The 20891-nt window shown below is 49.4% G+C and overlaps 1 protein-coding gene across 19 annotated transcripts in view; it reads right to left on the bottom strand.

The window, feature by feature from the left end:
* Positions 1–20891, bottom strand: part of Ptk2 (protein tyrosine kinase 2) — a 252489-nt gene that overhangs the window by 10374 nt on the left and 221224 nt on the right. For all 19 annotated transcript variants that reach the window (XM_047525728.1, XM_047525608.1, XM_047525598.1 and 16 more), the window contains 5 exons: positions 19461–19598; positions 18495–18626; positions 6995–7057; positions 2622–2661; positions 1997–2103 (listed from right to left, as the gene is read on the bottom strand). In XM_047525728.1, the coding sequence (XP_047381684.1) occupies positions 1997–2103; positions 2622–2661; positions 6995–7057; positions 18495–18626; positions 19461–19598 (480 nt within the window). The remainder of the gene's footprint in view (positions 1–1996; positions 2104–2621; positions 2662–6994; positions 7058–18494; positions 18627–19460; positions 19599–20891) is intronic.

The raw sequence follows: 20891 nt of genomic DNA, 5'->3' as shown, positions 1-20891 counted from the left end.
TCACGGCACTTCTGGGGACCAGGCATGGTGACACTCTAGAAGCCAAAGTGTAGTTTGGAGAAACATTGTTCTTGGTTTCCTCTTTTCTGGAGCTTGACAACTTGGAGACTCGGTATCTGGCAGTTAATGAGAATCAACTGCCCCCCACGACATGGCTCAGGGTGATGCCTGAAGGCTCAGAGCACTAGGGAGGCTCCACGGAGAGCTGCTGGGGTGGGGCTCCGGATCTAACCCAGCACGGACGAACCCCAAAAAAGCAAGACTGCCAAGGAAACTGGGGACTGTTTCTGGTGAAATGTTACTTGGATGATTATTTTAGTTAGACCTAGGTAATGGCAAACATTTCTATATCAAAACAATCTTATTCTTTTGAGCTACACTTAGTACAGATAAGATAATAAAGAGATGGGCAGGGACGCCCCATTAATCACTTTAAGATCTTAACGTACTTCAAGCATATTGTTTCTATCAAGAGTTTGTTCCCTGCGTTATTCCAACTATGGGACACGAAGGTGTGTCGGGTTCTAGGGGTTCCTCATCTGCTTCTAAGGCTGGTTTTTCATTATAACACACATCATTGTGCAAGTCTCATCTTGTGGCTTATGAAAATAAGCTCACTAACTTGATTTTTTACCATTCTTTTTTTCAAATTTTTACTTAAGAAATCTGTGTTAGGAAGGGCTGTGTCTTTCACTGCTTCTGAGAATATCCACATGTCCCTGACAGCATTGGGAAGCTGCAGGGTCCCAGAGCTGATGACTGGCCAGTAGGTGCTCTGGGCACTCACCTGCTTCAGGGCAGCATGGGCCCAACTGTGCTTGCTGGACACCTTGAGGGAGGAGGCTAGACCCACCAGCACCAGACCACTCACTCTCTGGTGAGGATGCATGCTATCTTCCGGGATTTGGGATGAGAACGCATACACCTGACCAGGGGTCAGCTAGAGCCGCTTAACAGGTGGCACCTTGGAGCAAAATGCACAGGTGTGCAGTCCATGGATACACAGCAGCACTCTGGCCCAGCCACCAAAGCTGCATGACTGTGAGCATGCCACTTCACCTGTGTGCAGCTGACGTGAGGGCTTACACGGACAAGGTCTGTGCAACACTTGGCTGGGGGAAGGATCGCCACACACGGTAGTGAGTGGTGCAGCAAGGCTCACTCAGCCCAGGTCCGCATGCATCAGATCTGAGACGCCATCTACTCTGAGATGCACTATATATTTATGCAACACTAAGTTGGGAAAAATTCTGCCCATTAAACCAACACCCTGCCCCAATTCTAGAGATATTAAATTGTAAAAATAATGTGCATCTGTTCAAGACATGGGGCATGCTTTGAGAAGTGGTTTGTAACCTCTTGTGGACAGTGAAGAGCTTCCACTCCTTTAAGTGGCCAGGCTAGAGGAGCCCACCCTGTCCCGTGAGGAAAGCTACCCCAGCTCACAGGCCTGCCAGGGGGCCCAAAAGAGCCAGATGCATGCCAGGAGCAGAGACTACACAGCCCCAACCAAGGGCAAGACGGCAGCTGTTCCTGGGCCAGACCTGCCCTTGGCTTGAGGGCTCTACCTGTCCTCTTACAGAACAGTTTTGAGTCTCCGTGGACAGTACGCTTTCCATAAAGCCACAGTCATAAGCCTGGAGGCAAAGTGGGCCCACAGATCCTCACTTACCCTTAGCATCCTAGCTTAATTAATTTACAAAGCCAGGAGCAATCTCAACATCTTATTTCCACAGACACATTGTGCCTTATGGGAGGAAAATGTTGGCACAAAGTCAGGATGTGACCAAGTCCCTAAAATCAATCAAAGAGAAAACTGGGAAAGAATCTGGGTAACACTTCTATGGCTCTCAGGGAACTTGGAACCAGCTGAGTTCTGGCCCCTATAGTCCCCTCTGCCCTGTCCCCACCCACTTTATGACATAGACGTCATCTTCCAAGGTCCAAGGGACCTCACCAACACTGAGAACAGAGTATGCCCACAGCTGATGCCCACCTTGACGCCCTCGTTGTAGCTGTCCCCAGGGCTGCTGAGGCTGGCGAGGCTGCCCAGGTGGCCAGGGGCTCCGGGGCGTGGAGGTTTCTTTGGTGGAGCTGCAGGATCTGGCAAAGGAGAAGGATTCCCTTTATGAAGGTCAATGAAGAGAAAGTAAATGCCCCCCACTGGCACCATCGCAGCAGGTGCCAGACTCCTGTCCTAAAGGTGTGCGGTCTGTGACAGCATTAGATTCTGCTTTTCACCACTCCAGCATGGCTGAGTGTGGTCAGCATCAAACCTGCTGTGATCTGTTGGGGGAGGGCTTAAGGTCTCGAGGACACCCCCAGCTGTGACACTATGTCCACTTCTGACCTGCTGTCAACTTACACAGCATTTAAAAAAATTTCTTCGGTACTGGGGATTGAACCCATGGGTACTTAACCACTGAGCCACATCCCCAGCACTTTTTATTTTTTAAATTGAGCCAGGGTCTCCTACAGTTGCTGAGGGTCTTCTTAAGTTGCTGGACTGTCCTTGAACTTGTAATCCTCCTGCCTCAGTCTCCCAAGCAGCTGGATTACAAGTGTGTGCCATTGCACCCAGCTACACAAGCTTCTGACACACAACTCATCTCTTCACTGACCTGGTTTGCCCACAGGCTGATAGATGTGTTGGTTTCCGGTCTGTGGGAAAGGAAAGTTGAAGTCAGTGCGCTGGTGAGCACAGGGAAGGACCGTCCACCCTCCTCCACCAGATGCCGGGGCATTGGGATGAACAAGACAGCTGCCTGCAGAGCTCAGTGGTGTGGTAAGTGGGTGTGTGGGGAAGGCTGTAACAAAAGCAACCTCGGGCACTCTGGGACCACAAACCCAGCACCCATACAGATTCAGCACGTCGCTACGTGGATGCTCTGGTTTACCATTGAAGGTCTAAACTCCCAGCCCTCCCAGTATGTGTCATTGCTAATCCTATGCTCAGGATCCTCCCAACCACGCTGATCACAGGAGGCGTGCAGTCAACAAGAAAGACACTAGGGGCTTGGTAGCACTGGGGAGTCTAGAAGTTCCATGGGCTCATGCTGTCAATGTCCCTAAAGCTCTGGGTACATCGGAACTGGTATAACCTCCAGATGTTCCAGGCCAAGGCAGGGAAGCAAGGACTAGGTAAAGGGAGGCCTCCACTGGAAACCAGTCCTTTTCCAGGCCTTCAAGCTTGACACTACATTTGAGTATTTTCATTTTTTTGGTACCAGAAACTGAACCCAGGGGTGCCTAATCACTGAGACACATACGCAGTCATTTTCATATTTTTCATATTTTATTTTGAGGCAAGGTCTTTCTAAGTTGCCGGGGCTTGCCTCAAACTTACAATCCTCTTGCCTCAGCCTCCTGAGCTGCTGGGATTACAGGTGTGCACCCAGTCTAAAGTAATGAGTTTTAAAACTAAAATGGAAAAAAAATCCAAACAAACCATATATAACTTTGGAAAAGACTTTTCTTGCTCATTTAAAATAATGATATAGGTACATAATTGAATGCGCCTTGTTTTCTACTGACAAGAGCTACTTCTTTAAAATACCAGGACAATGAAACAGTACACATAATTAACACAGCTCCTTTTCCCAGAATCACAGTTGTTTTCAACCTGCCATTTATCACCCAGATTTACCCTGTTTTAATTAACTGAGTATTTACATTTACTTTTTTTTTTTTTTTTTTTTAAGACAGCGTCTTGCTATGTTACGTTGAAGGTTGGCCTTGAACTAGCGGGCTCAAGAGATCCTTCTGCCTTGGCCTTCCCAGGGAATGGGACTTCAGTTGCTGTGACACTGCCCAGCACGTGCTCTACTGCTGAGCTGCATCCCTAGTACCCACCCTGTTTCCAACCTCGTAGACCCTCAGAGTCTGGCTGGGGGAGGAGTCCTCAGCACTGAGCTGGCACGTGGTGCTTTCTACTGTACACACCATGTTCATGCCACTCATCTCTTCAGCTAGGAGTTATAAGCCCTGCTTTCTGGGTACAAATCAGAGCTTTGCCCTTGTGGAGTTGCTACGGTTTGGATGTGAGATGTCACGTGTGAGACAATGTAAGAAGGTTTAGAGGAGAAGATTGGGTTGTGAGAGTCTTAACCCAATCAGTCAATTAATCCTGATGGGGATTAACAGTGGTAAGAGGTGGGGTGTGGCTGGAGGTGGGAACTGGGCATGGCTGTGGGGTATGCATTTGTATCTGGGCAGTGCAATCTCTCTCTGCTTCCTGACCTCATGTGAGTTGCTTCCCTCTGCCACACTCTTCTTCCATGATGTTCAACCTCACCTTGAGCCCTGAGGAATGGAGCCAGCCTTCTAAGGACTAAGACCTCTGAAACTGTGAGCCCTCGAGTAAACCCTCTGCTACAATTGTTCTGGTTGGTCCTTTAGTCACAGTGGCAAAAAAAAAAAAAAAAAAAAAAAAAAAAACTGACTAAAATAGAAATCGACAGAGAGGTGGGGAGAGACAGTTGTGCCCACTCAAGGCAGCACAGGGCCAGTGGAAGGGGAGTCCTGTGCTCAGGCCTCTGGAGACGGCTGCAATGGCTGAGCATGTCCTGGTGGGAGCCAAGCCATGTGTGAGGAGGGAGGATGGGGAGAGTGCCTGGGGAGCAGCGAGGCACCAGGTAGCTAGAGAAGCCTGAGCTGGCCATGGTGGGTATTGTGGTGGTGAAACCCACACACTTCCATCAAACTTTTGGGTTGATATCAGGCAACAACCAAGTTCAATTACCTAGAAAACTCGATTCTCAGAACATTCCGGAACCATCTAACAAATGCAACTGTGCGCAGCCCAGCAGGTTACACTCTGGAGGGGCAGGCACAGGAAGGGAAGCCCATGCTCTGCATGTCCACCGGCCACGTGTCACGGGCCTGCTGGGCCTCGGTGTACCTCTCTCTGAAGCTAGCGATGTGCCCAGCCCTGTGCTGCTGTCCCAAACTGAGCATGCTGTTGACTCATATGCCATCTTTTTTTATTTTTCATTTTATTTTAATTTGTTCTAATTAGTTATACATGACATCAGAATGTATTTTGACACATTGTACACAAAAGGAGAACAACTTCTCCTTCCTCTGCTCATATGACATTTGAAAGGTCCTGATGGGTCTTTGTCATGCACACGGAAGGGTCAATTTTCCACCAGCTGGTCATTATTAACTACTGTGCACTAGTATACTAGTTACGTGCACTAGTTACACATTAACATCTATTAGCTAGTGCATACCTGTTTACAACCTATGCTGCTTTCTAACCAAAGGGCTCTCTCTTAGACTGCTGCACATTTGCAAAAATGTTGAAGCTAGTGTTCCAAGACATGGGTCAAAACTAAATGTTGTCTTTAGAGAAGGACCAATGGGTTATGGGGAAGTCAGACAAGCCTGCTGAGCCAGGCAACCATGTGGGAGGGTACTGCCTGGGTCTGGCACTGCAAGGAGGGCTCTAAGGCAGCCAAGTCCACTGGTCTGTGGAATGTGAATGACAATAGGGCCTGGCAGTGAGGAGATCACAGTGAGTGTCTTGTGGAATCCACTGTGCAGTACTAAGCACCAAGCACTCTTAGTACTGTGTAGGTCTGCCATGCAGAAAACCATGATGTTGTAGGTGAGCCTGTCATGTGTTATCTGATTGACAGTTCTTGTGGATATAAAGCACTTCTGAGTAATTCTCCTATCAAGGTCTCATTCATTTGTTCTACATATTTTCTGAGTATCTTCTACGTACCACATCCTGGAACACAAAGAATTTTTCTTTTCTAACTAATTTCCTATTAGTGATACTCTCACCAGCGCATCCCTTCACGAGTCAGGAAAAACTGCTTGCTGTACGTCAGTCTCTTCAGTCTAGGAAAGGAGCTTGGTAGTGATGTGACCTTGCTCATAAACTGAGGAATGTCAGACTCAGGCTACCTGCAGAGCCTGAGCAGGCACATTGGTGGGAAATGCCAAAGCCTTAGCCTTGTGAGCTGGCAATGGCAATGTTGGCATCAGAGCTCAGGTACTGAGGAGGCTATGGCAGAGGTGAGGGTGATTCCGTACCATGTGTCCTGGGTCCTGGGAACCCAGGGCTGTGATTCAGATGGTGTTGCACCTACTCAGAGAGGTTTATCAGGGAGAAGCCCAGACAACCCTCAGCACCCTATTATTCCAAAACTGGATGTCATTTTATGTGCACAGAAAAACACTCAGGCCAGGTACCATGGCACATGCAAGTTCAAGGCTGGCCTGGGCAACTTAGCCAGACTCTGTCTCAACAAACAAACAAAAACCAAGATAAAAAAAAAGGGCTGGGGATGTGGCTCAGTGGTAAAGTGCCCCTGGGTTCAGTCCTTAGTACCACAAAAGGAGGAAAAAAAGTTTAGAAGATTTAAAGTAAGTGTTGACAGTGGTCTGGAAGTCAACTCGGGTTTCTTTCTACCCAGAAGCTCACAAGGGCTGGAAGAGCACCTGCTGGGGCAGATGTGTTTGAGGAAATGTGTACTCATTTACTAGACACCTGGAGGCGAAATCTAAGGATTCAAGTTACTTCCCTCTGGACACTAGGAAATACTTCTAGGCAGCTTTAAATATATTTGAATTAATCCTAAATTAGTTCTCTAAAGAGAGTTTCAGGCATTTCTTCCCTAACACCTACAAGGAAAAAAAAACATGTTTAAACAAGTTGTATGTGACTATGACAACTTTGATGACCAGCAACAGGAGCATGACAAGTCACAGTTGACCACTGTGTGTGGCGACAGTACATGTGCACATACTGCTTTAGGTCACGGGGCTCTGGCTCACTACTAACAGCCTGAGTCCGTAATGGGCCAAAAACTTCTGTATCTACATGAGAATCCTGTACAGAGAATATTTTAATAATCCTAGTGAAATGTTCACTTTATTTGAACTGATTGTAGAGCTGATTATTCTGTCCGACATCATGGGTATCAGTAAGGTGGATGTCCACACCATGGGCCCCAGCCCCGACAACGCGGGCAGTGCTTACCGGACCCTGAAGACTCCCCTCCTCCCTGTCGATACTGCCTCGAGAGAGCCTCACATCAGGTTTCTAAAGAGATAAAAATGAAAACAAGTCCATTTTAAATTTGAAAACCAGTGGCAGATCCTGATCAAATTCCTTCCCCCCACCCCAGAACCAGGGATTGAACCCAGGGGTGCTCTACCACCAAGTCACATCCCTGATCTGTTTTATTTTTTATTTTGAGACAATGTCTTGCTAAGTTGCTAAGGCTGGCCTTAAACTTGTGATCCTCCTGCCTCAGCCTCCTGAGCCATTGGAATTACAAGTGTGTGCCACCAGGCCTGGCCAAAATTCCTTCTTTTATAACACAACTGTCCTCTGATGCAGCCAACCTCTCTCACAGAGTGGATTCCCCAGTCAGTCTTCCTCTCCCATTGTGGGCCTTCTCCAGTGCTTCCAAGTCCTAAGTGATCCTTGCAGCCTGCACCAATCAAACCCGTAGCCACTGTGGTTGAAAGTGAATTTTCCAGGACGGGGCTCCACCTTGTCCTCTGCCCACTTCACTACTATTCTGGGTGTGAGAGAGTGCAGGACGTGGGTGAATATAGAGAGGACTCTGGATAGATGAGCGTTGTTCAGGATCCTCAGAGTTGTCCTGTGGCAGACAGGAAGCTTGTATGTTACCCCTGAACCTGGGGGGGGGCCACACCTACACTCATTTATGGAACAACTTTCTAATAAGCAGAGGCACTCCACTGGAAACAGGATGGACAGCCCTGAGAGTGAGCCAAGAGGGCAGAAGGACATGTGACTCGTTGTGCCCCAGACCCAGGCCTCAGAGTGCACACTCCCACTGCTGCTGGAAGCAACTCCCAAACTGTAAAAATTACCTTCCTCTTGTTGAAAAATATGCATCTAAAAATCACAGCTAAATGTAGGTGGGAAATGACTCAAGTTCTCAATGAGGGTTAAGAAAGCAGACTTCTACAAAGCATGATACAACTGTGTCCATAATGAAACCAGAAAAGGTCTGAATAAATAATTCTGAACTCCAAAGAGTGTAACTTACATAAAACTCTACAGGTGAAACGCCCTTCTGTGCTTACATGTGCTATAGTAAGTTCTTACAGCAGATGTCATGGATCTATGCATCCAGTGCTGCTCACGGGCGGAGCACAGTGGACCATCTCAGAAGACATAGCAGCTGTGGCTGGATGGGAAACACACTTGAGACAATTCAGAGGTAGGCAGACCCTAGCCTGGAGGGCAGACTCCCCTGCAGGAGTAACCCTACGAATAGACACAGAACAAGGAAGCGGGACAAGAGCCACATTAATCCAAACAGTCACCCCAGCTGGTGAGCCAGTGGCAGTGGGGGCTGCAGGAACAGAGGCAGTGTTATGCAACCCTTGGGTCCCAACCCTAAGACACAGCGGGAAAGCGACTCCCAGCGCAGGGGCTCTCACCACAGAACAGCATTCAACGTGAACCGCCAGGTCAGGAGGCTGCTCAGGGAGGGCTGAGGAACTACTGAGGCCCAAGTAACTGCAGAGGCACGCCAACATATTGCCTGCCACGAGGAACTGCTTTGGAAAGGCATATGTGGACAGTGGGGGACACCAATGAATGACCAGATCAGCCAGCAGTGCTGTGCCCCCATGAACTTGCTCATGTTCATGGACTGTGGCTGCACAGCAAGATGGCCTTATGTTTACCTGCTATTTGCTTCCAAGTGGTTCAGAAAAGAAAAATGCATGAATATGCAGAGCAAAGTGGTTGAGTTAATACTGGAGAGTTTGGGTAAAGGGAGCATTAGAATTCATTCTATTCTTGTGGTTTTTTTCCCTACGTGTGAAATTATGTCCTTCTCTCTATCCGTTCACTTGGGAGGCTGGCTGAGGGCACCCGATGGAGTACTCTGGGCACAGGAGAGTGACTTACTGGCTCTCTGACTATGCAGGACACTTGAGATGGCATGATTAATAAATAGCAAAGAGGCTTACATGGCCAAGACTGCCAAGTTCAAGTACATGGCTCTCACACCTGCTTGTTGCTGGTGCTGCTTCGACTCACGATGGACAGCAGAAGGCAGCAAGGTATGTGCAGAGGAGAAGAGGCCTGTTCCCTGGACACCTGAGCCATTCTCTAGGGAAAGGAGTTCACTCACTGGGGAGGGCCTGGGAGGGCCTGGGAGGGCCCAGTCCCCACAACCCGATACTCTGCTCGGCCTCTCCCAACACTTATGTACTGAGAATTCCGGGTTCAACATGTGAACTTCCAGGGGACACACTGGAACCCTAGTGGTGGGGGAGTCAGGCTTGACTGTTACAGAAGCAAGTTAGAAACACGTTACTTCCCATAGAAGAATTAAAATACTGTAAAGAACCAAAGGGAAAGATAAAATCCACAATCTCCCCTGGAAGAAGTTATCATGACTTAACATGTTACAAGGATGGAACCACATCATGTGGTTTGTAGCCTTCGTGTGGAAACCTGCTCGGGGGCAAGTTGAGGAGCTAGACAGTCATTCCCCACCCTTGACACATGGCCTATGAAACAAAGTGGCAGCTTAGGGCTTGGGCTCTGGCTCAGGGCGGGGTTCAAATCAGTTCCTGACAAGCAGGGTATCCTGGGCCCATGTCTTTTCCTTCTACAAATAAAGATCTTTGACTAAGTCCCCGATTATTTTCTGGGACAGATTTCTAGGAAAGGAGTTACTTCATCAATGGTCTGGAGACTTGGGAGTCTGTGTGAGCTTCCACATGGCTCGTGCTGTCCTACATTCACCCATTCTGTCTGCATAGAAGGCTTCTTATCTGATGCCACACCAGGTGGCAGCCTGTCAAAACTCCGCCCACTGACAGGCAGAAGACTGTCAGTTGGTAAACTCTGCCCCGCCTGCCCTGACCTAAGTCACTGGCCACTTCTGTCTTCCTGTTGGATGCAGGTGTGGGAAAGCATCCTGGGTCTTTCTCCTTGAGTTGACTGTCCATGCCTCTTTGAACATGGGCCAAACCTCTCCAATGCTGCTGCTGCTGCTGCTGCTGCTGAGGGTGTGTTGGCCAAGGGTGAGGCTTCTGAAGCCTGCAAAAGCACACTTGGTTGCTTGGGGCAACACAGCTTTTAAATAGTGGAGGTGGGAGTCAATCAAGCAAACAAAACATGTCTAATTTATTCTTTTACTTAAAGTCCTCTTGTGCTCCATGGAAAAAAAACCCCCGTTCAAGCTCCTTCCTTGTACTCAGGCTATCTGCTTGGAAGATGCCATGTGGCAGGTTCAGAGTGACGCAGGCAAAGACAGCCAATCAAAGAGCAGATGCTATGCTTGTTTCTGTGCCTGAGTGAAGTCCTCTCTCACCCACTTAAGGGCAGTTCTAAGGATGTACAAGGATACAATGAAACAATCTACATTTAAAATTGTACACAAATAGATCATATCAATAAAGAATGTTTGGGATGACCTGACCATGTTCTCTAGCAGATATACATCCTTTTTTTTTTTTTTTTTTTTTTTTTTTGGTGGTGCTGGGGATCGAACCCAGGGCCTTGTGCTTGCAAGGCAAGCACTCTACCAGCTGAGCTATCTCCCCAGCCCCCAGATATACATCCTTTAAAAACATTTAAAACAAAGTGCACAGCTCAATACATGTTTATGTATGTGCAGAGCATACCACCTGGATCAAGACACCAAACAGGGAGCAAGCAGTGTCCCACACACCCTGCCCCAGGCTTATTACAGGGACCACACCTCTCTTCCAGCCCGAGATCTCTCCTGCCTGTCTCTTTTTTGGTGGATTGAACTTGAAGCCTTGTGGGGGGGCAGTCTGCCCTTCCTTATGCTGCACAGGGTCCCATGGTATGAACATTCACCCATTCTGCTCTCCATGGGTGAGGAGGTCATTCCCTGGTTCCTGGCCACCACAGATACAAGCCACTAGGAGAATTCTTGAATATCTAGACACGTGTGCTCAATCCTCTTGGGCATGCATGGGAAGGGCGACTGCTGGCCACAGGCAGGAGGCATGTTCCCAGCAGGGGCAAGCCGTGTTCCAGCTGCTTTGAGTCTGCACAGATACAGACTCCACTCTCATGTTGCCGTCACTCTAGAAAGTGACAAACTTTAGACCTTTGGTTCAAAGTCCTTTCTCCTTTGACTACACTCTGCAGCCTTCAACCCAGGAAGCTTGCAGGAGGGTAGTGGCCAGCGGGAGGCTGTCCTCCGAGAGTGGCTGTCTGCTGCTGCCCTTTAGCTCCTGTCTTGGCACTCCTTCTTATGGCTCTGCTGTGTGAAGCAAAGTAGCTCCACTACTGATTTCCTTTCTCAGAACACAAAGCAGCCTTTATGTAGACACAACTTTCTCATTTTAAAGTTAAAATCCTTTTTTAGCACAGTGTCACATTAGAAAATCACTGTGCACAGAGTAATAAAAAGAAGCCAATTTGCTGTTTTCAAACAGGTCTTGGTAGGAAAGAAAGGTCTCTCAACAGACTGAGGCCCACTTGCTGCCAGCACCTGTCAAAGCGGCCAGTTTGCAGGAGAGCTCTTGACAGGGGACTCTCAGACACAGCCCTGTCCTTTCTGAGCTGGGGGCAGGAGGGAGGTGGCCCAGGACACAGCATCTGTCATCTGGAGGCCACGGGCAGGAGTTGTGGGGCTGCCGCCACAGAGCTCAGGGCACCACGCTGACAGAGGGCTGTGAGGAAGGCGTCAGTGAATGAGGGACGCAGCTGACTGAAAGTGGAGTATGCCCTGAAACAGAAGGCATTCGGCGGGCTCTTCTTCTTTCTTTTTATTTTTTGGTACCAGGGACAAATCCAGTGGTGCTTAAAAAGTGGCCACATCCTCAGTCCTTTTTATATTTTGTTTTACTTTTTGGTACTGGGGATTGAACTCAGGGTTCCTTAACCACTAAGCCGCATTCCCAACTCCTCCCCCGCCCTTTTTTGTATCTTATTTAGAGACAGTTCTTACTGAATTACTGAAGGCCTTGCTAATTTGCTGAGGCTGGCTTTGAACTTGAGATCCTCCTGCCTCAGCCTCCTGAGCCTCTGGGATTACAGATGTATGCCACTGCACCTGGCTCAACAGACTTCTATTCTGATCCAGTAGAAAAAGTGTAGGCACTTCTACTGACAAAGTAAGTTAACTTCTCAAATAACAGAACTGATCCCCTGCAAGGTTGGACCAGGGGCTGTACCTGCTGTGACCACTCCACAGTGAGAAACAGACAGTGGACATCTGCGAACACTTGAGAACATTGTGAACAGTGACTTTTGGATGGTCAGAGTTCATAATAAAGAAGTTGAGTTGTATTTTGTATGTGTTTTTAAAATGTCATTTTTCTGAAATTGGCTTTTATTTCTTAAGAGTGTGGACTGGAAACTTGAGAGGTCTCACACTGGAAAGTCCCACAGCCTTAGGCAGCCACACTTAGGATGCCTGCTCAGACTCAGCATCCCTGGAGAAACACACGGTACTCTGACGGTCTAAAGCCCCAATGCTGAGAAACTAATTCACGTTTCTTTATCATAACACACACCTCCAACAAAGGGGAGCACAGGGATGCCTGCAATGTCCTTCTGCAGAATCTCAGAGTGAGTAATGCTGTAGCTGGGGCAGTGGCTCACAAGTGAGATCCCAGCAACCTGGAGGCTGAGGCAAGTATGAGACAAGCCTTACCGACCTGGTAAGCTCCTGTGTCAAGGAGGAAAGGGGCAGGGGCTGGGGATGTGGCTCAGTGGTAAAGGCCTCGGGTCCTAACCTTAGTACTGCCAAATGGAAGGAAGGAAAAAAAAAGCGGGGCTGAAATCTCTCACACGGTCCATCACACCAGTCTTTGTGGGGAGCTGCGGAAGGCTTTGGGGACTGGCCAGGGACTCTGCCCTACAGGGTGCAAGCTCTAAGTTCTGGAGGAGTCTCATCAGTGCAGCTATCACGGCCACTGTGGAGAGGCAGAGCTCTCTGACAACGTCACAGGACATCTGAGGCCTCTGCTACTATGTGATGCCACAGGTGGCCCACGTTGCACTCTCTTAAGTGCTATCTGCACTTGAGAGGTGATTTGCTCAAAATCAAGCAGAAAGGGGTGGGTGCCAGGACCTGAGACTCAGCCAGGGGTCCTGGGAAGGGCCCGAGAGTGGAGGAGCACGCGGTAGGTTGTTCCTACATCAGACTCTGAGGTGGCCCAGACATGGAGTCCAGGCCTCGGTCGTAAGTCTATGACAGCAAGCCCTTCGTGGACAGGTACAGAGGGAACCTGGGCAGGCCTAAGCCAGGCTGTGCGGTGGAAACCCCCCGGCACGCAGAGACTGATGGGGCACCAGGCAACAAGTGAGACCAGCAGTTCCATTCCTCCGAGGCAGCTTCCCTCTACATGAAACCGTGACCACCCTCGACACTCTGGTGACACCAAAGTTGAGATCTCTGGGCTGGGGTCCTCTTCCTCTTGACCTCCTACACAGTCTGGTCTCTTTTCGCTCTGGAGCCCTGAAGTCTGTCCTCTCTATCTCAGGATTCAGCTCAGGCTCTCCATCATTATCTGAATGGTAGCCTGACCTCCTAATGGGTCTGCATGTCCAATCTTGCCCTCTGACCCCCACCAGCTGGGCACAGTGGTGATTTTCAAACACCAAGAGCACCCAAGTGTGACCTTAGGACCACAAGCCTTGGAATCAAATAGGTGCCAGGCCCCTGCCCCTCCAGCCCCAGTGCTGCCCCACCACCAGGCCTGGGAACAAAGTCCACAAGTCCCAGTGCTCTGAATGTACCTCAGAATTAGTTCTAGTCATCAATAAAATAATGACAATACCAAGTCCGGAGAGTTCTTGTGACACTTGTTTTTCATCAAGCTTTGAGATGCCTAGGACGTGAGACCTGTGAGGGCACACGCTGTGTCTGCTATGACTAAGCTGTATGATGCCAACAGCCTGGAGGAGAAGAGAAGGTCTCAGATGCTGGTCCATGGTTGGCAGGCTCCATGGCTCTAGGTCTGAGATGAGGCAGAGCATCATGGAGGAAGGATGGGGGAGGAGCAGGAGGAAGGTGGGGCAAGGAAACAAGATAGAGTCCCCAAGGTCACGCCCCAGGGACCTGCTTCCTCACTCATGTCCCACCCACCTCAGTTCCCACCACCTCCCAGCTGTCTATTCAAAGTTTTAATCCATCAAATGGGTTAATCCACTGACAAGGTCAAAGCCCTCATGATCCAGTGATTTCCTCAAAGGTCACCTATGGACACTGCCCACTGGCGACTAAGACTCCAACACATGAGCCCTTGTGGTCACTCCAGATCCAAACCATAATCTGCACACTCTCCTCAAATACTGACGGAGTCTTAACACTGCCAAGCAGTACACAGGGCCAAGAGGGAGCCCTGAACATGCTGCTGGTCTTCATGATGCAACACCCCAGCGGAGGAGATGGGTGAATAAGCATGTGAGATGTCACCACGCCACCCTGGGGAGCACAAGGGAGATAGTGAGCAGCACCTGCCATGCTAACCTCAAGCAGCTTTCATCTCTGCCAAGGAAGAGGGACAGGGACATGGGAGTGAGACACATGGAGGACACTCTATTAGGATACACTTGCCCAAGTATGTGCAAGCTTGGTGTCCAGTGAGAAGGGTCAGGGTTTCTTTTCTTTTGTGGTCCTGGGGATCGAACCCAGGAATGCTCTGCCACTGAGTTACATCCCCCGGCCCTTTTTATTTTTTTCGGAAAGGGCCTCTCTAAATTGCCCAGGTTGGTCTAGAACTCGAAATCCTCCTGCCTCAGCCTCCTGAGTCTGAAGGGTGCACCACTGTGCCCAACTCAAATTTTAAAAGGGCAAAATATCAGAGTAAATGCTTCACAAGAACAGCAAGTTAAATATTTTTAAATCTTTTAAATATCTTTAAAATATTTTTCTTGTGGCTCCAAGAATGTTTTTCTTTGAGGTGCTGGGGATGAACCAGGGCCTCATGTGTGCTAGTGAGCCTCTGCCACTGAGCTGTGCCCACCCTGGGGCTGGGATAGCTAAGTACCTCTACTCCTCAGGTGGTTGTCTAAACAAAGAGTCATCCAGCCCCAAGTACCAGCAGTGCCCAGACCAAGGAAGCTGGTGTGGGTAAAGGTGACCTGAGATAGGTACTTGTGATGAAAAAAGTCAACTCCAGGGCCCAGGGAGGACGGAGACCAGCGTTCAGGCAGATACAGCAGTACTAAGAGGCACAGGGTGATGGCATTCATTCCCTGTCACCTGACAGCTTAGGTATGCTAGGCACGGACTCAACAGGAAAGAAGAGACCTGCCCCAGGGGTCTTCAGTTTGGCAGGGAAAAAGAAAAATCCACCCAACACTGGGCCATAAGCATCAAGAAAAGTACTTGTGTAGAAAACTGCCTCAGTGCAACCACAGCCTCTACACCTAGCATGGGCAGGCCACCTGAAGGTCAGCCTGCAGAGATAGGCTGCAGACCAAAGGGAGAGGCTGAAGTGCAGGTCCCTCAGTGAAGAAGCCTCCAGAGCAGGGTGGGGCTCAGTGGCATGGTTTTGTCCAGCATGCATAGGCTCTGCAAACGACAACGAAACCAAAAAAGCCTGGCCCCTAACACCCAGCTAGGTTGCAAGTGGCTCAATCTCTGCTCACTGAGGCCTGAGCCCTCTGCAGCCTCAGTCTCCCTCACTGAGCCCGCCCCCCATCTGGATGGATGGCCCTCGGGGTACCATTTTGCCTCCCAGAGAAGACTGTGTGGAGACAAAGCTGGAGGTCACAACCTAGGAGGGGCACTTCTGTAATCCTGTTCAACACCTTCCGGGGCACAGCACAGAACAGAGTGGTGAGACAGGAACAGCAGATCCCGGGCCCTGAGGACACTCTGGTTGGTGATATTTGTTATTTTTTTTCTGTATTCAACCCATTTTATGGATTCTCTTTCACAAGCTCACTGGTTCCTCATAACCTATATCTGACCCATTCTGTTTTCTAGTGATTTTTTTTCTGGTGGCGGGGGGCAGTGCTAGGATGGAACCCAGGGCCCTCCTACAGGCTAGGCAAGGGTTCTACCAGTGAGCCACCTGTCTTGTTTTCCAGTGATCTAAGCAGAATTGACTGTTCTTCCACAGCACAGCAGAAGTGCATCACAGTCTATGGAGACACACCTGGAGAGGGCCCAGTTGGACTGCGGATGAGGTGGGTACCAAGAAGTGCTTCCAGAAGGAAATGAGAGTCAGTCAGCAGGTAAAGCAGGGAGATGTACTCTACCCAAAGGGCAGGCAAGGTAGGCTGCCTGGAGGACCATCGAGGAGGCCTGCCAGAAGCAGAGCCCAGAACTGCTGGCCTCAGAAGGAAGAACAGGAGGCTGGCCCACAGGGCTGGCCTAGCAGGCCCTCACCCTGGCAGTCACTGGATCTTAACAGAAGGATGGGGCAATCACGTTTTAGAACTACTGCTGTACTGCTGTATGAAACACAGCTTGGAAGGGACAATGCTTCAGAGAAAACTTCATTTCAGTTCATTTATTCTTATTTCTTTGCAGTGCTGAGGATTGAACCCAGGGCTTCCCATGTGCCAGGGAAACGCTCTGCCGTACAACTCCACCCACTCTTGTTCAGAGCCAGGCTTTACTGATTTGTTCCCCCCAGACCTACTCTCCATTCAGAGGCTCTGACAGCTGGTTCCCCAGCTTGCTACCCACTGAGGACACCCCGTCTGCCAGGTGCGCTGCTCCAGCAGGCCCCGTTGGCCCCCTCAGGTGGAAGCACTCCCCTCCAGATTCTTTTCAGACCACCACCAGATCGCAAGGTCTGTGAGTGAGGGGAACTGGGGTCTTCAGGAACCCCACTGAGCAGGGCTGGTCTGGGGCGAAGTGAGGGTGATGGACTCAGATGGCAGGAAGGTGGACAGCAGAGGAGAGGCTCAGGAGGGACTCAGGAATCCGAGCCAAGGATGTGACAGGGAATGCGAGGCGAGGTACAGAAAGGACAACACCTCCGTTCCTAAGTGACACGGGAACACGACAGGGGAATGGAGTTTGGTGGAGGTGCTCCAGGTGCAGCCAGGGACCTGTTGTCTGATGCCCACATCCGAGACAGGACAGGGAGCACTCAGCTCATTCCACGGAACAAGTAAGGTTTGCATCCTGAAAACAGCAATGACCACGGAAAATCATCCTCACTTATCAACATCACCAAGAAGTTCCAAATGAAGCACAGCACACCCTGAAGGAATTGCCTCCTAGACCCAGACAGGGATCTGTCTCCTCAATGCAGGACAAGCACTACCCCAAGGAAAGGCATGCACGACTTGACTGGTGAGATCTTCCAGAGAAATGTAGTATGTTTAAAACACAGAGACAAGATTGTACTCCATGAAGAATTATCACAGAACTATCTTCAGAAATAAAAGCAGGCAGAGACAAAAATGCAGGTAAAAACCCCCAAAGATAAAGCAGGCAACACGTGCTTTAGGAGGCGGATATCAAGATATAAAGGAGGTAACAAGTACTACAAATGAAGAAGAGCAGATTTAAAAAAGCAACTCCAATGGGCATCCAAGGAAATCAATAAAAGCCTTCTTGAGATACATTATTAGAAAGTAACAGGATATTCCCTAAGAATCAACAGCCTTTGCACAGAAAACACACAGCTAAAAACATCAGTGACAACGTGGAGCCATTATGGCTGAAGCACTTACAGCAGGCTGTAAAAGCTACTTGGGAGAAGGCACAGAAGCTGAGCTAGAGCAGACTCTGATGCCTGCTTCTGGAGAGGACGAGGGGCACGCCAAGAGCACAGCCGGCCGTGTGGGCTGTCACGTGGATCTGCAGCAGAATGCCTGGGGATGTGTCGCCCATGTTACAGAGGGCTTGTGCACACACAGAAAGTCACCTGAACGGCTGGATACATTCTAGGCAGAGGAAGGGTCACCTAGGCCTCTGTCGGAACGCCTCAAACTGGCTAAGTGTGGCAGTGCACACCTGTGATGCCAGTGGCTCAGGAGGCTAAGGCAGGAGGACTGCAAGTTTGAGGCAACCCAGCAAGATCCTGTCTCAAAATAAAGTTATGAAAGGAAGTTCCAAAAGAATCTTTGTGTCTAGAAGCACAGAGGTTTCTCTACTCCAGCACTTCCTCTTGGTCCCCATGGGACTTCTGAAGATGGCTATCTACAAGGGTTGCCTGAAGAAAGACATTTATCATTCCCAAGTCCAGCTGCATCTGGGGGAGGTCTGAGAAACAGTGCTGCAGAGGAATGCTGGGAAAGCAAATCCAGGGTACCTGCAGCACTGCAGGCTGGCACCCAGGTGAGGTTCTTTTGTGCGAACAGTGAGGAAGTGAAAGGTCATAGGAATGCTGAGCCATAGAGCATCAGGAAATCTTGGAGACAGACCTAATAAGCAATTGAGAAGCAAATGACCCACTGCTGCACGTTTCAGGGCCCAGAAATGAAGTGAACTGCCTTGGGTGATATGAAAACGTGCAGTTACATGCAGTACAGCAGACACTAATGGGACTTCAGAGTGGAAGAGACTGCTCTGAAACGCGGTTACCAGAAACCTCTCCTCTTTCTCCAGCCAGCGCTGGTCTTCTTCCATTTCCTGCTGCTGTCGGATCAGCCGCTCTTCCATCAGGTGGGCAGGCAATGCCTGCCCCATTCCCCGCAGGTCCAGTGCTGCTGAGTCCTGGCAGGAGAGAGGGAAACAGCGTGACCGGTCTCAAGGCTGCTCGCGAGCTCCCACTTTCACACCAGTTCGGCGAAGCAGTGGGGGTGGTGGAAACAGGGACTCCCACGCTCCATCACTCCCTGGAGGCTGAGGCTCACTGTGTGTAAAGATTCCCGCAGGACTCCCAGCTCTGAGTCACTTCTCTTCAGAGAAGTCTCTCTATCTCTGTCGCTTTGGCAATAAGCCTACTTCTTCCTTGCTTGTGGGGTTCTGTTCTGAAGAAACCAACTGAGAATGTGTGCAGAGAAGGCATCACTGCTTACAGTCAAAAAGCAGGCACAGTCTGGATGTGGACAGCAGCACTAAACAGGTCACACACACGTTATGGAGTATTACATGGCTGCTAAACACGATTACTCCCAGGAAAGGGACATGGATAACAGACAGCTGTGGACCTTCTGACTCAAATGAATGAGTAAACTGAGTTACCAGGGAAACTGAGTAAAAATGAATGCGGCCCAAAGAGCTGGTCCTGTCCGCCTGCCTTTCCTCTGGTCTTGTCCATGTGCTAATAATCCCACTCAAGGCGGGCTCTGTCTCTGACTGCAGCACTCCCCTTGGGTGTTTCTTTATTTTATTTTATATTTTTGTGGTGCTGAGGATTGAACCCAGGGCTTCACACATGCTAGCCAAGTGTGTTACCACTGAGCCACAACCTCAACCATGGGTATTTCTCTTAAAGAAAAAATCCTCTCAAAACCTGAAAACATTTGATCAGCTAGGGAGTCTTGATCAGACTTACAAACACGAGGTGCCATACACCTCACTTCCTGAGTTGAGAACACAACTTACCTCCACATTGGGCTGCCACATGGGTATCTCCTGGGGCCTGTGATTCCATGATTCTGACTGGTCCACGAGAGACGGTGGGCCGGGGTAGATGCTGCCAGCCATGGTTGTGAGTCCGTGTGGGCCAGGGTAACCAGAGACCTGTGAGCAGGAGAGGAGGAAGGAAGGTTTCCACCACCTAGCTTCTGTGTGGCTTTGCTTCACAGGGGAAGCAAACTGGAGCACAGCAAAGGCCATCCTAGGTAGAATGGTGTCCCCTCCTAGGACGTCCAAGTCCCAATCCCTCGCACATGACAACAGCTCCCTAAAGTGGCAAGCTGCAACCCTAGACCAAGGACTCTGGTGGCGACTGCCCTGAACTGAGTGGCTCAACGTGACCACAATGGTCCCCAAGTGCAGAGGGAGTGGAAGCTGAAGAATGGTCAGAGCCAACCTGCTGGCTCTGCACTTGTGTCACAGAGACCAAGAGCCAAGGAACACAGGTGACTTTGACAGAACCTGGAGAGCAAGGAAAGGGATGCTCAACAAGAGCCCCAAGAAAGGCAGTTTGGCTCCATTAGACAGCTAAGGAAAATACACACTAGGAAATGAGAAGTTATTCACTCTGGAATTTTACATTTATAGAAATGCTCAGATCAGACTCTCTGCATGTAAAAGCCACAGGAAGTCACAAAAACAGCTGTGCCACACTCGGTTCCAGAAGCCCCACCCTGCCTTGTACAGGAGCCACAAGGAACTTGTTCTCCAGTGAAGGGGGTGCTGATGGTGGCAGGGCTGTGCCTTCTCACAGTGGGACTGAGGCAGAGAGAAGCCAGCCAGTGGGGCATGGAGCACCCAGGCATGAGGAAAGTTGGGGGGTCTTTCCAAACGGGCTCCCTCTGGATGGAGAGGCTGAGCGTACAGATGGAGGATCTACTTACATAGAGCATTTGCTGCTGTGCTATGGCCAGGGTTGCCAGTTAAGTTTTTAATGAGATAAAGCAGAGCCAAATCCGAATGTTCAAACATCAACAAGCCATGTGCATTTATTAGGTCTCTAGACATCAGTTACACCAAATCCCACATGGACAATATTAATCAGTAAATCTTTGAGGAGGACATAGAGAGAGCTCTTGGTTTATCCAAATAAAAATGTCTCAGAAAATCCTAGAGAGTACAAAATGCTGCATTGCTTTGGGTGAAAAGTGACACGTACTGCCAGAGAACTTTCAGGAATTTTCAGGACAAGAAGATTTGAATGATTTAAAGCCATTTTCTCCCTGCCCGGCCTCAGGATTTAGAGAATACTTTATTAGTTTCTGTAATCAAACCCATGTAGGGGCTGGGGTTGTGGCTCAGTGGTGGAGCACTTGCCTAGCAAGTGTGAGGCATTGGGTTCAATCCTCAGCACCACATAAAAATAAATGAATAAAATAAAGGTCTATCAATATCTTA

The sequence above is a fragment of the Sciurus carolinensis genome, chromosome 1, assembly GCF_902686445.1.
Source record: "Sciurus carolinensis chromosome 1, mSciCar1.2, whole genome shotgun sequence".
In the NCBI taxonomy this organism is placed as follows: Eukaryota; Metazoa; Chordata; class Mammalia; order Rodentia; family Sciuridae; genus Sciurus; species Sciurus carolinensis.
This window is presented reverse-complemented; position numbering and strand designations above follow the sequence as displayed.